Raw genomic sequence first — 13461 nt, forward strand, 5'->3', positions numbered from 1 at the left:
TGCCATGTGGTCCAGATTTTGATGATGTACTTGCAGTTTTTTTCCCCTAACCCTGCCCCTTACTACCCTAGGTAGGGCAATTCCATACCTCTTTCCATCCCAGAATATAATGGTGCCTTTGTAGACCCTGGCTTTCTTCTCTTTCAATACTCTTTCAACCAGCTATATTACCCCCCCCCCCCGACTCTGCCAGTGAATTCCAAGAGATTCAAATAGAGCTATTGATTCATATAGGGCATTCTCGTTTTACCTTCCCCACTTCCTGGGGTCAGAAACTGCAAATCTAGAGAGACTAGCAGGAAAAAGCAATAAAAGTATAAACCACAGGCAACAATAGCAGTGCTTTTCATTCTGGCTGGACACTGAGGTCCAGCGCTGAGAGCCTTCTGGCAGTTCCCTCGCTGCGAGAAACCCAAGTTACAGGGAACCAGGCAGAGGGCCTTCTCGGTAGTGGCACCTGCCCTCCCACCAGATGTCAAAGAGAAAAACAACTACCAGACTTTTAGAAGACATCTGAAGGCAGCCCTGTTTAGGGATGCTTTTAATGTTTAACAAACCATTGTATTTTAATATTTTGTTGGAAGCCGCCCAGAGTGGCTGGGGAAACCCAGCCACATGGGCGAGGTATAAATTATTATTATTATTATTATTATTATTATTATTATTATTATTATTATTATTATTATTATTTACCAGCTTAAGCTGAAATGCTACCACACTTTAAAGGGCTGGGGGGAAGTGGTCAGAACTGGCACCCTCTCCCTCTAGTTGTAGTGGGATTTACAAGGCTCTTATTTTTGTTTGTTTGTTTACTTTAATTTTGAACCGTGGCATCCTGGAAGTGAGTAAAAGTGTGCCATCTTGTTTATGGTCCTTGAGGAATGGGTGTGCTTTGATGTTGGAACCAGTGATAGGGTTATGGGCCCAGATTAGAGATTCTGGTGCCCCCAAATCTTGAAACCAAAGTTTACAGCAGTCATCATATCTAGTTTGGTTATAGTTCTTAGAGCTGGTCTGAAAAATGATGCAAATGGTGCTCTTAGTTAATTTTTGGGAGCCCACTTGACAACTCTTGAAAATTCCCAAGCCAGTTTTTTACCCTGAAGCCCACAGCATAGAATGAGGGCCAGAGTGGTGTCATGAATGAATATTTCCTTTTTCTATAGCTGGAAAAAATAACACCTTCATTGAGGATTACAGGTACCTACGAAACTGTCCTATGGTATCAGCCCAGCTGCCTAGAAAGAAACACCCATGTAGATGGAAGAACAAGAAGCCAGAGGTGCCCAGACAAAAGGCCAAAACAATGGAAAGAGGGTGCCACTAAGCTACACTCCCCCCCCCCAGCATGCCAGAAAAGTTCCTTTTGCAACGTAGAGGGGAAACCCCCCCCCCCAACTCACTTGTTCAACCCCTTCCATTTCCAATGGGACATGTATGGATTTAGTTGGAGTGCAGCAAACTAGTTCCACGAGTTAAAAACAACAACACTCAGATGCTAAACACTATGCATGGGCTCTGTCTTGCTTGTGAGATTCTCAAGAGGCTTAACCACGTCTGGAAATTGGGGAGTGGATTACAATCACTCTTATCTTTCTTTCCCCCCCCCCCCGATCCCAGAAAAGCAATTTCTCCTTATACATTTATTGTGCGCATACATTATCCAGCGTCTCACCTGCCTGGTTTCCCTGAAATGAACTTAATGCCATTTGTGCAAATCCTGTGAAGGTTCCTGAACTGTTTAAATAACTCTTTTGCCTACCGGGTCCCTCAAATTCCATCGTTTGGTTGAAGGCACTTTACATTTGTCCGGGGCCTCCAGCATTCTCCTTGTTGCCTACCCTATCTCATCTGAGAACACAACCACAGCCCTTCCCCACTAGTAGTAGAGGCAGAAAGTAGGGCTACTTATAAAAATTACCATAGGCCACATGTTGTGCAAAACCACATCAGATTAGTGTGGCTTTTGGGCAGCTGGGTATTGTGGGTCAAATTCCAAAACACCTTTCAACAGGTTCTCTTAAAACGTAGCTTGTTTCGGAAAGGGCATCATAGAACACATCCTAGACATGTGTTGGAGGTTGAAGAGAATTGATAGAAAGTGAACCAGTAGTAGGGTTGTCCCTTCTGGTGAATGGAGCTCTATAAAATAATGCAGTCTGAGAGATGCCAGAGTCCTAGGGGATTCCTTGCTCACATCCTGCTTGTGGTATGCTCTCGAGGAGACTCACCTGGAGCCTTCATTGTACATCTTTAGGTACCAGGCAAAAACGTTCCTTTTCAACCAGGCCATTAGCTGGTTTAACATTTCTATGGCTTTTAAAATGTGGGGGTTTTTTCGGGGGGGGGGGTGTATTGATTTGGTTTGCGTTTGATCTTGCTTTTATTGTGCATTTTGTGTTGGTATTTTGTGTTTTTATTCTGTGAACCGCCCCGAGAGCTTCAAAGGGAGGGCGGCAGGCAAATTTAATTCATAATAATCAGTTGCTGTTGACACCGTAAGATGGCAGTATTGATTATGCAAGCAAGCAGTTATGCATAGGATAGAAATGTTGACTATGCAGGTTCGTTTTAATTTAGCAGATCAGTTAAATGTTGCAAACTGAACTTTGTGCTCCCGAGTAGGAGAAGACAGTGCATTTCTTCAGCAGAGTTCAAGCACTTTGCAACCATGCACAGTATCACACTTGCCCTGGGCCATCAAAAAGAAACAGCCAGAAATGATAACAACCCCGCTTTGCTTTCCAGATGAGAGGTTCAACTTCTTCCTCGCCAACCTATCATTTGTCTTCAGATGCTAACAACTTCTCTGGCGGTTCAATACTATAATGTTTGTAAGCCAGTAATTTAGCAAAAGTTTTTCCATACCACTGCAAGCAAACTTGGGCAAAATGGATGGATGCCATTTTGAAGTGGGGAGCAGGGCAGGAGGAATGTGGCTGGTGGCTTCTCTTTATTTTGGGGTGCTGGCCATCTGGCTTTCTGCAGTCAAATCCCCCAAAGTTTTGAAGAAAACTTCCATCTCTTCTTGCAGGAGGTGGTTTCTCTTGTCTGCATCATTCCGAGCCCTCTCAGAGTTCCGCAACTTGATCGCCAGCATCGTGTATTTATTCTTTTCTTGATTGAGCTCTTCTTCTAATCTTGCCACCCTCTTCCTCAGTTCCGTGTTTGCTTCTTCAATCCTTAAAGCCAGGAGAGAGCATGAACAAGTTAAACTTGCAGCAAATGCTGCCACGTGTTTATCTGTGATGTGACAATCTGCCATAGAAAGCCTGGGAAAGCCATGTCCCCATAGCGACACAGCCAACCAACTTTGTTTTGTACTGTACTGTACTAGCGCAGGACATTTTTCTGCCTGAAGTAGAGCCCAAATACAGCACACAGGGACAACAGTTTTAAAAAGTCTGAACCATTCAGACACCAATTCCAGCCTTCATCTATCTCCCTCACATGGTGCCATCGGAAGCAAGTCATATCACTATGGACTCAGCTACACAGGTCAATTTATGTGACATTATAAATACGTCACATATGGTGCTGGAGGAGACTCTTGAGAGTCCCATGGACTGCAAGAAGATCAAACCTACCAAACCTATCCATTCTGAAGGAAATCAGCCCTAAGTGCTCACTGGAAGGACAGATCCTGAAGCTGAGGCTCCAATACTTTGGCCACCTCATGAGAAGAGAAGACTCCCTGGGAAAGACCCTGATGTTGGGAAAGATGGAAGGCACAAAGAGAAGGGGAAGGCAGAGGACAAGATGGTTGGACAGTGTTCTCGAAGCTACCAACATGAGTGACCAAACAGCGGGAGGCAGTGGAAGACAGGAGTGCCTGGCGTGCTCAGGTCCATGGGGTCACGAAGAGTTGGACATGACTGACTAAACAACAACATAAATACATTATAAAAATGTGACACCAGATGGTGCTGTAGAGCAGCAGTCCCAAGTCAATGAAAATTTCCATTGGGAGCTGTATTTTTATAGCGTTTTTAAATATCTCTATAGATCCAGCCCTTGATGTACAGCAGGACCAGCCCTCAGTTTGTGTATGCAAACTTTTCAGTTGCACATAAATCTATAGATGCAGGCTGCTCACCTTACCTATTTTGTAACTCTAAAAATGTAGTATTTGCCTACTGAAGTGGTGGGAAAACAAAATACCTTTGGGAAGATCCTCAGGGTACCCACACCCATTCCTGTGCAGAAACATCAACCTTTTATCTCAAAAATGTTAAATCAAATCTACATGGCACCAATACTTTTTCTGTATTTCTCTGTGAAACCATGCACTACAAGATATAGAGGAAGTGAAATTACTTCATTATGAAGCACCCTGATTGCAAGCTGACGTCAAACATATTCCCACATCAGCATGGACATTGCGGCTTAAGCTCCCTGGCTCCCCTGGTTTTTTTGGGGGGGGGCATGTGAGCAATTGTCAGCACATCAGAGCCTTCCAAAAAGGCAACATCTCCAAGGCAGGAGGGGAAACCCCAGATCCAAGTAAATCTTGGCAAAAATCAGACGCTGCCCTCTTGTCCTTTGTCTTTATCCCTGGCATGAGCATGTTAAATAGTCTTCCTAAAACACTATCTCTAAATGGCCCAAACCAGTGCTATTTTTCTAGAAAAAGAGGTGTTGAAACTCACCATGAACACCTTCCTTATTACAATGGCAATGGAGCCCACTTAAGAGGTGCTGGAATTCAGTTCCAGTGAGTTCTGGCTGAAAAAGCCCTGGTAAACCTCTGATCTCTCAGATAACTGAGTGAGTAATCTGAAGTCAACATGGAAGGGAAAGAAAGTGATGTTTTTCTAGAAAAAGAGGTGCCGGAACTCACCACGAACACCACCTTTGTTCTCAGTATAATGGCAATGGCGCCCACCTGAGTGGTGCCGGAACTCAGTTCCGGTGAGTTCCAGCTGGGGGAAAAACAACCCTGGAAAGAGCCATTCAGAGCCTTTTGTCTTGACTCAGGCATTTATTTGCCTGCCTTCTGGAACGCTTACCTTTTGATACTGGAGTCATACGCAATCCTTTGTTTGCTCAGCTCTGCCTTCAGCTCAGCGACAAGACTCTGCAGGGCTCCAGAGCAGTGGGCGGAGTCTTTGGAAGCAGACGCCCCATTGTTTTGATCACTGTCTCCGCTGCAGGACGCCCCTGACCTCTCCGCGCTGTTATCCAAGCAGGCTTCGCTTTGCGGGAAGGAACTAGCCGTGGCCCACTCCACCTGAAGAGAGCTCAAGGCCGAGGAGTCGCTCGCCCGACAGGCAGGGCAGCTGCTGACGGAATCCACCGCGAGAGAGAGTTCGCAGGATGAGCTCGACCAAGTGGCACTGGTGCTGCTGTGGGTGCTGAGAGGGAGGCCGGAGGTGGGGACATTGTCGTAGGTGGAGAGTCTCTGAGGCGAACCTGTGGCCCGCCCTCCTGAGGATGGCCTGCAGTGTCCTTGAAGGGAATACAGTCCATTCATGAGCCAGTTCCCACCAGAAGGGAAACCAGGGCTATCCAGCAAAGAGCTTCCCAGTTTGTGACTGAGCGACCCAGACCCCTGCTGCCGAAAGGAGTATTTCCAGGTGGGCAACGTTTGCCTTCTCTTGCCGGGGCTCGTTGCAGGAAGGCTGCAGTCTGCTTTGCTGTTCTGCTCCTGAACAGCTCCCTTAGCTGCAGAAGATGCTGCCTTGAAGAGTTGGCTCACAGGATTGACCGTGGGGCTTTCTAACTCGCGGTCCACCCTGCCATCCTTGGAGAGATGGTCTATAGTGCCATGTGGGTGCTGGCCAGGGCCCTCTGTCAGAGAAGCACCAAAGAGCTGACCATGCTCGCTTATCAAAGCAGTCATTAAGTGCTGGACGAGGGAAGTACCTGTGCGGTAAGGTTAAGAAAGTTAGGTGGAGACAGCCAGCTTAATCCTTTGCAAGCATTTGCAATGATATCCATACTCAGAGTAGACTCACTAAAACCAATACACTTGGACCACTGAGTTCAATGGGTCTGCTTTGACTTGGTATTTTGTCTAGAATTCTTATGCATTCAACAACTGAATAGTCACAGGTTCTATAGCTCCTGAAATTGTCCACACACCCCTGAAATATGCATCAGAACCTTAGGAATATAAAGTACATACCTTCCATTATAGCTAACGGGTCTTCTACTTGCGGTCGGAGGATATTTGGTCCAAATACAGTGGCAAGATTCTGGACACTCATCTTGTTATGGCTCGAGTGGGACTGAACTTCATCGAGAAATCTTGAAAAGAGCCCACCCAAGAGAGAAGTGATAGTTACATTCACCACCAACTCTTCTCAGTGGAGGAAGAAGACAGAGCGAGGAATTACCACTAGTGTCACTGCCATGGCTCTCTTTCCTACGGGTCAAGTTAGAATATGTGGGAGATACAAGATGAGTCTCCTGACGTTTTTACTTTGCAGAAAAGCAACACCAGGGGCAATGGTAGGCAGTGAAAGACCAAGAGATTACCCATTTAACTCAAAATCCACACACCTATCAGGGAAAAGAGATCTTTGCCCTGCAAACGGCAAAATTTCAGGTGATTTGATAGTGGGAAGAGAAAAAAATTAAGCAGCCCCCTTCCATCTGCCATTCCTCTGAGGAAGCTTCCAGTCTCTTGCAGCTGCTTTCCAGTGAAACCACCACTACCACCACACCTGTGAAGGAGTACCATGTGTTTCTCACAGCACAAGGTTGCCATGTTTGACCCAGAGAGCTGTTGGTGAGGGGAGGTGGTGCTGTGCTTTCTGCCACTTGCCAGGAAGGGAGAGGCAGCAGGGAGGTTGGTACAGGGAGGGCACATTGACAGAATGAATCTGGCACTCTTGCTGATGGGTGCACACAGTGCCCAACCCCTCACTACCTCACTTCTCCCCCTCCCAATAAGTGGCACCAACGCTGCTGCCAGGAGGCCAGGTGTGTGGCACTGCCCCTCCTCACCTAGCTGCAGATTCTAGCCATGGCACACACGCCCTTTTGACCTACAAGGTGTGACCGGAAAGTTCAGCGAATGGTCACAGAAATCAGACAGCGAGAAACACTCGAACATACAATCGGCATCGGAAACCCACAAAATGCTCACAATTGTGTATGGAGGTGAAGCTGTAACTCGAAAGAGAGTGTATGAGTGGTTTAAGCATTTCCATGAAGGTTGGCAAACCACTGAAGATAACCCTTGGTCTGGCAATTCGCCGACGAACAGAACGGCAGCACATGTCAACAGAGTTCGTGAGTTATTGATGCGGGATCGGCGTTTGTCCGTCCAAATGATGGTGGAAGAATTGCATATTCCATGTGAAATCATTACTGAGGTTACTGAGTCATCCCACCCTCCATATTGGATTTGATATCCCGCTTTATCACTACCCGAAGGAGTCTCAAAGCGGCTAACATTCTCCTTTCCCTTCTTCCCCCACAACAAACACTCTGTGAGGTGAGTGGGGCTGAGAGACTTCAAAGAAGTGTGACTAGCCCAAGGTCACCCAGCAGCTGCATGTGGAGGAGTGGAGACACGAACCCGGTTCCCCAGATTACGAGTCTACCGCTCTTAACCACTACACCACACTGGCTCTCCATATTCTCCCCATCTGACCCCACCAGATTTCTTTCCTTTTCCAAAACTGAAATCTTCATTGAAAGGGCACAGATTTTCCAACATTCCACACGTCCAAGCTGCTCTGACGAGGGAACTGAAAGCAGTATGAAAAGAGGACTTCTCTAGAAGTTTCCAACAGTTCTATGAATGTTGTCAATGGTGCATTGTATCAGAGGGGGCCTACTTTGAAGGCCTGTAAGGTATGTATGTTCAAATATTTCTCACTGTCCGATTTCTGTGACCACTCACCAAACTTTTCGGTCACACCTTGTATTAATTTTTATAAAGCAAGTCTCTAGCCCAGGCTTCCTCAACCTTGGCCCTCTGGATGTTTTGAGACTACAATTCCCATCATCCCTGACCACTGGTCCTGCTAGCTAGGGATCATGGGAGTTGTAAGCCAAAAATATCTGGAGGGCCGAGGTTGAGGAAGCCAGCTCTAGCCCATATGGAACTAGAGTTGTGACGCAAAAAGTGCAGATGCTATTCTGACCAACTGTTGCTGTTTTTTAGAAACTAGTCTACTACCACCTTTCAGTGCTGTTAACCAATGAATGAAGGCACTGCTACGATTAACGTTTAGGAGAACAGTGCAAGTCACCCCAAGACAGGAGTTAGCAACACTCTTTCTAGCTCATCTCTCTACATTGCTCCAGCTTGAGTATGTGCCTTTTCCATCATCTCCAGAATCTGAGGATGATTCCCCTGTAGCTTCTCAAATTCTACCACCACCCAGTTGTGTGTGACTTCCACAATAGGCTAAAGCTTTTAAAATTTCCCAACAAGTCTTCCAGTGAGGTGGAGCTGTTGGAAGGGCAAGCCCTGATGGCCTTTCCAAAGCTTCAGTTGACTCCGAGCCTTTGCTGAGACAACATCTTCCCAAACTCAGCAAGCAGGACCCACTGAGGGCCACACCCATAGTCCAAATTTGCTTCACCTTGGATACTCATCCTGACCTAGATGAGGCCCTGGTGTTCATTATCACTTGCGCTGTGGTCCTCAACCTCCAGCAGAGGAGAGTGAGTTGCTTTAGCTTTAGCAAGTCATTATCTCTAGGCATCAAAGCCATTGTGAGTAGAAAATTGGGATGCCTCCATGCTTGTCCTCCTGAATAGACATATACACAAGCAATTGTCAAGATCGCATAGGCAGAGTACAATTATGGAACTGAGTAGTACAATTATGGACCTGTCCATCATATGGGAGAGCAGAAAAAGTGCAAAGGTGCTGGTGCACGGGACATTCATGCAGTTATGCTCTTGCTGATGATTATCTCTCTGTTAGACCGTCAGTTCCATCATCCAGAAAAAGAAGGTTCCATGCCAATACTGGTTGGGCAGCAGTGACTTTCTTAACCCCCTCTGGTGATAGCGCTCCCAGTGCTTCAGTGCTAAGGTTTCTGTCTGGTCTTTGTTGTCAAAACCAAAGGAAAGATTGGTTGGGCCAATACTACCACCCTCCTCTCATAAGCATGACTTACTTGCAGATGTATTTGAGGAGATTGTAGTTGGCCTGCGGAAGACTCCTCACATGCCTCGCCAGTTCCTGAGTACCCTGAGGGATGGGACAAAAGCAGAAGGAACACTAAGCTCCATAGCTCCATAACTAGGGCCAAACACACAATGAGCCCCCATATTCAGTGGCGATCTGGGGAGATCGATTAGTCTGTAGTTCTGGACAGAGTTGTCCTCCCCTGGAACGAGGCAGCTCCTAACCTGCTGATACTGCTGGATCCAGCCTTACCACTTGAAGGCTCGATTGACCTCAGTGGCTAGGAGAGTGCCTTTTCAGCTATGGCTGGTTCACCAGTTATGGCCCCATTTGGACAGAGATGACTTCGCCACTGCCTTCCATGATCTAGCAACTTCCAGACGGGATTATCGACTCAGAAACTCCAAGAGGTCAACTCAGAAACTTCAGCAGCCGGATTACCAGCAGGGGTAATCTCACACCGCCCTCATTTTAAAACAGCTGCGCCTTGCTGCCAGTTCATTTCTGGGCCCAATTCGAGGTGCTCACATTAGGGTTCAAAAACCCTAAATATTTGAAAGAGCCCTTCCTTTCCTACACCCCTTCTTGGGAATGAATATCAGCGGAAGGGGTTCCTCTGGATAGTTCCACCTCAGAAGTTATGGGGCTGGGAGGAGGGGCATTTTCTGTGGCAGTCCCTAAACTGTCGCATTCCCTCCCCACCTATGGTACCTATTCCTGTGATGGCAATTTGTTTTAACTGATTTCAATACTGTGGTTTTTATATTGCTGTCACATGTCTAGGACCTCGTGTTGAAGGGCAGGTAAAGAAGTTTAATAATAATAATAATAATAATAATAATAATAATAATATTGTTTAGAATTCATCACCCTCTAAAAATACCCCGTTTGATCAATCTTTGCACAAAGGGGTTTTTTTTGTGAGTTTGCGATGCGTTTACCAACCTCTCCTTTGTCCTTGGAAAGCAGCTGCCCACAGGAGAGGAAGTCTTCATATCTGGCAAACGGAATGACAGGCTCTGGAAGCTCTCTGAGGTAAAGTTTCAGGAGAGAGGCTACTGTGTGGACATCAGTGTTGCTGCAACAAAGGAAGGTAAAAAGGATGTTTTAGCAAGATGCAAAGCAGCCGAGTCAGAAACTCTGCAGTTGCCCTTGGCAAAGATGGGCAGGCTTCGGAAATCACCTAAAAGAAAACTTGGGAAGATACTTTGAAACACACATTTATTTATCTATCTACCGTATTTTTCACTCCATGGGGCGCACCGGATCATAGGGCACACCTCGTTTTTAGAGGAGGAAACAAGAATTTTTTTTCTGGTTTTCCTCTAAAAGCCCTGTTTTTTTGAAGATCAGCTAAAGGTTTTACAGCTTTTTTTGCAAAGGGAAAAGCACTGTTTTTTTTTGAGGATCAGCTAAAAGTTTTACAGCTTTTTTTGCAAAGGTAAAAGCACTGTTTTTTTGAGGATCAGCTAAAAGTTTTGCAGCTTTTTTTGCAAAGGGGGAAAAGCAAAGAGGAAAAGCCCCATTTTTATGGGGTTCAACTCACATTTCTGCAGCTTCTAAAGGAAAGGGAGCCTTTTCTACAGTTTCCAGACATGTCGCTGGGGAAACAAACAACCTCCCTCTGCAGCACATTCAACAACGGAGGCCTGGGCAAGGGGGCGGGGCTGGAAAGGGAGCCTTATCTCTCTCCCAATCACTTGCTGATCAGCTGCTGAGCGGGGTCCTTTCAACACCCCCTTTTCTCTTTGTAAAATAAAAAGCATGATCCTCTTTTGGCCCCTGGGCAATTCAGCTCCAGGGACCACCATTTGCTCCATAAGACGCACAGATATTCCCCCTTACTTTTTAGGAGGAAAAAAGTGTGTCTTATGGAGCCAAAAAATACGGTAAGTGGTCAGTTCCTTTTTCATGTCGAGAGCAAAGTGACTTATAAACCAAACAGACAATAAACCCCATATAGATGCACAAAAACAAAGAGGGAAGAGAAATACATTAAAAAACATCCCATTCACTTCCTAAAGTAAGGTTACCAGACGTCCCCGTTTCCCGGGGACAGTCCCCGGATTTACAAACCAGTCCCCTCACAAAATCCATCTATTTAACAGGAAGTTGAAAAGTGTCCCCGGATTCATTGGGGAAAAAATCTGGTAACCTTATCCTAAAGGCCACAGATGGTTGAAAGCCAAAGTCTTGGTCAGAGAGGAAAGTTTTCGTCTGGCACCTAAATATGTAAAATGAAGGCGTCAGGCGAGTCTCCCTGGGGAGAGTGTTTCACAAACACGGAGCCACCACAGAAAAGGCCCGTTCCTGTGTTGCCTCTCTTCTGACCTCTGATCGAGGAGGCACATGGAGGAGGACTTCAGATGCTTGATAACAAACAAACAAACAAACAAACAAAATAATTTATTACTTATTACCACTCTGGGCGGCTCCCAACAGGATATTAAATACACGATAAAACATCAACCATTAAAAGCTTCCCTAAACAGGGCTGCCTTCAGATGTCTTCTAAAAATCCGATAGTTGTTTATTTCCTTGATGTCTAGTGGGAGGGCGTTCCACAGGGCGGGGTACAGTAAACCCTCTACTTATGGGGGGGGGGTACGTTCCAGGGATTGCGCCTAAAGCCAAAATCATGTATAGTCAAAACACATCGGGTACAATGGCAGGTGATGTGTAGGCCGCTTGCCATGCACAAGCATCACCACTACTTACCTGGTAATGTTTAATCCTCCTAACCACTGTGGAAGGAAAAGTGGCCACTGTTCTTCCCTCCTATCATAGGAGCCAACTCGTAGGGACCAAGGTCCTTTTGCCCCCACCCCAATAAAATATTTGAGGGGATCTGGGCCCCCCAACAGGGGTGCCAACTTGAATAAAATATAGGAGGCAGAGTGGCTGTAGCCAAGAGGGGGCATCTGCCCTCCTAAATCAAGTAGATAAAAAATAGTTAAATAACTGAGGTTCTGCCCACCACTAACATAAAGTTTGCCCCCCAACATAAATCCTGGGTATGCCCAAGGGAGCCAGGTAAGCCCCACCCCACATAATCACAAGATGCCCCCCTCATTTGAATGGCAAATGCAGCGCACAACCTGTTAGGTCGGCTGGCCCATAGTAAAAAAAATTGAGGGTGCCTCAGCCCTGCCCTGCCCCCCCCCGAGATGGTGTCTGTGTTACCAGTGATACATACCTGGGGTCTAGGGTAAGAAACAGACACTGCTACTTCTGTATTGGTTAATCGTTAAGTGTTTATAAGGTAAAGGGACCCCTGACCATTAGGTCCAGTCGCGGACGACTTGGGTTGCGGTGCTCATCTCGCTTTACTGGCTGAGGGAGCCGGCGTACAGTGGGTCATGTGGCTAGCATGACTAAGCCGCTTCTCGCGAAGCAGAACAGCGCACAGAAACGCCGTTTACTTTCCCGCCAGAGCGGTACGTATTTATCTACTTGCACTTGACGTGCTTTCAAACTGCTGGGTTGGCAGGAGCAGGGACCGAGCAATGGGAGCTCACCCTGTCGCGGGGTATCGAACCGCCGACCTTCTGATCAGCAAGCCCTGGGCTCTGTGGTTTAACCCACAGCGCCACCCGCATCCCCTATGTGAATTTATAGAGCTGGCCAAAATGACAGCAACCATTGGACTTCAATCGAATCAGAAATTCAAGAAGGAATAGGTCCGTTTGGAAGAATATATGACAAAACATTGTTCCAAAACAAGTCGTTCCAAAACATCGTTCCAAAACAAACAACGGGAGCTTACCCTGTCGCGGGGATTCGAACTGCTGACCTTCTGATCGGCAAGCCTGAGACTCTGTTGTTTAACCCACAGCGCCACCCACTTCCCTATAAAGGTAAAGGGACCCCTGACCATTAGGTGCATTCGCGGACGACTCTGGGGTTGCGTTAAGTGTTTATAGTATGGTTTTATTTATTTTTTGTAATTGTACACTGCCCTGGGAGGTCCAGCTGAACTCAGATATTTTCTAAGCTAAATACGGCGGCGATCCCCCTTCCGCAGGAGGAGGGGACAACGACGGCAGGAAATCTCCCAATGCAGACACGTGGGGGGCTTGCAGCTCTCCTAGTGTTCCCTTTAAAAAGTGCCAGTTCACCTGTCAAACAGAGGCTTCTCCCCACAGTCAAAGGAGTCCTGCAGCTCTTTCACCAAATTGGCTTGCCCAGGCATGCGAAAGAGTCCTTCCTCAGCGAGGCCATGCTCCCGGATAAAATCCACACATTGCTCCACCAGAAGCGGAGCCAGGTGCTTCCCGTATTTCTTTTCGTACTGCACTGTGTCTTCCAAGCGTTGACCAAAGATCCCTGCCAATGGGAGAAGCCAAGCATTATCTCTGGTGGTC

The 13461-nt window shown here is 46.7% G+C and overlaps 1 protein-coding gene across 2 annotated transcripts in view; it reads right to left on the reverse strand.

Annotated features, from left to right (window-relative positions):
* Positions 1 to 2456: 2456 nt before the first annotated feature.
* ARHGAP22 (Rho GTPase activating protein 22) overlaps positions 2457 to 13461 on the reverse strand; it is a 39259-nt gene continuing 28254 nt past the window's right edge. For both annotated transcript variants that reach the window (XM_033148449.1, XM_033148450.1), the window contains 6 exons: positions 13216 to 13423; positions 10043 to 10175; positions 9087 to 9160; positions 6128 to 6249; positions 5010 to 5865; positions 2457 to 3182 (listed from right to left, as the gene is read on the reverse strand). In XM_033148449.1, the coding sequence (XP_033004340.1) occupies positions 2954 to 3182; positions 5010 to 5865; positions 6128 to 6249; positions 9087 to 9160; positions 10043 to 10175; positions 13216 to 13423 (1622 nt within the window). In that variant the 3' untranslated portion in view covers positions 2457 to 2953. The remainder of the gene's footprint in view (positions 3183 to 5009; positions 5866 to 6127; positions 6250 to 9086; positions 9161 to 10042; positions 10176 to 13215; positions 13424 to 13461) is intronic.

Source organism: Lacerta agilis, chromosome 5, assembly GCF_009819535.1.
Source record: "Lacerta agilis isolate rLacAgi1 chromosome 5, rLacAgi1.pri, whole genome shotgun sequence".
NCBI lineage: Eukaryota > Metazoa > Chordata > Lepidosauria > Squamata > Lacertidae > Lacerta > Lacerta agilis.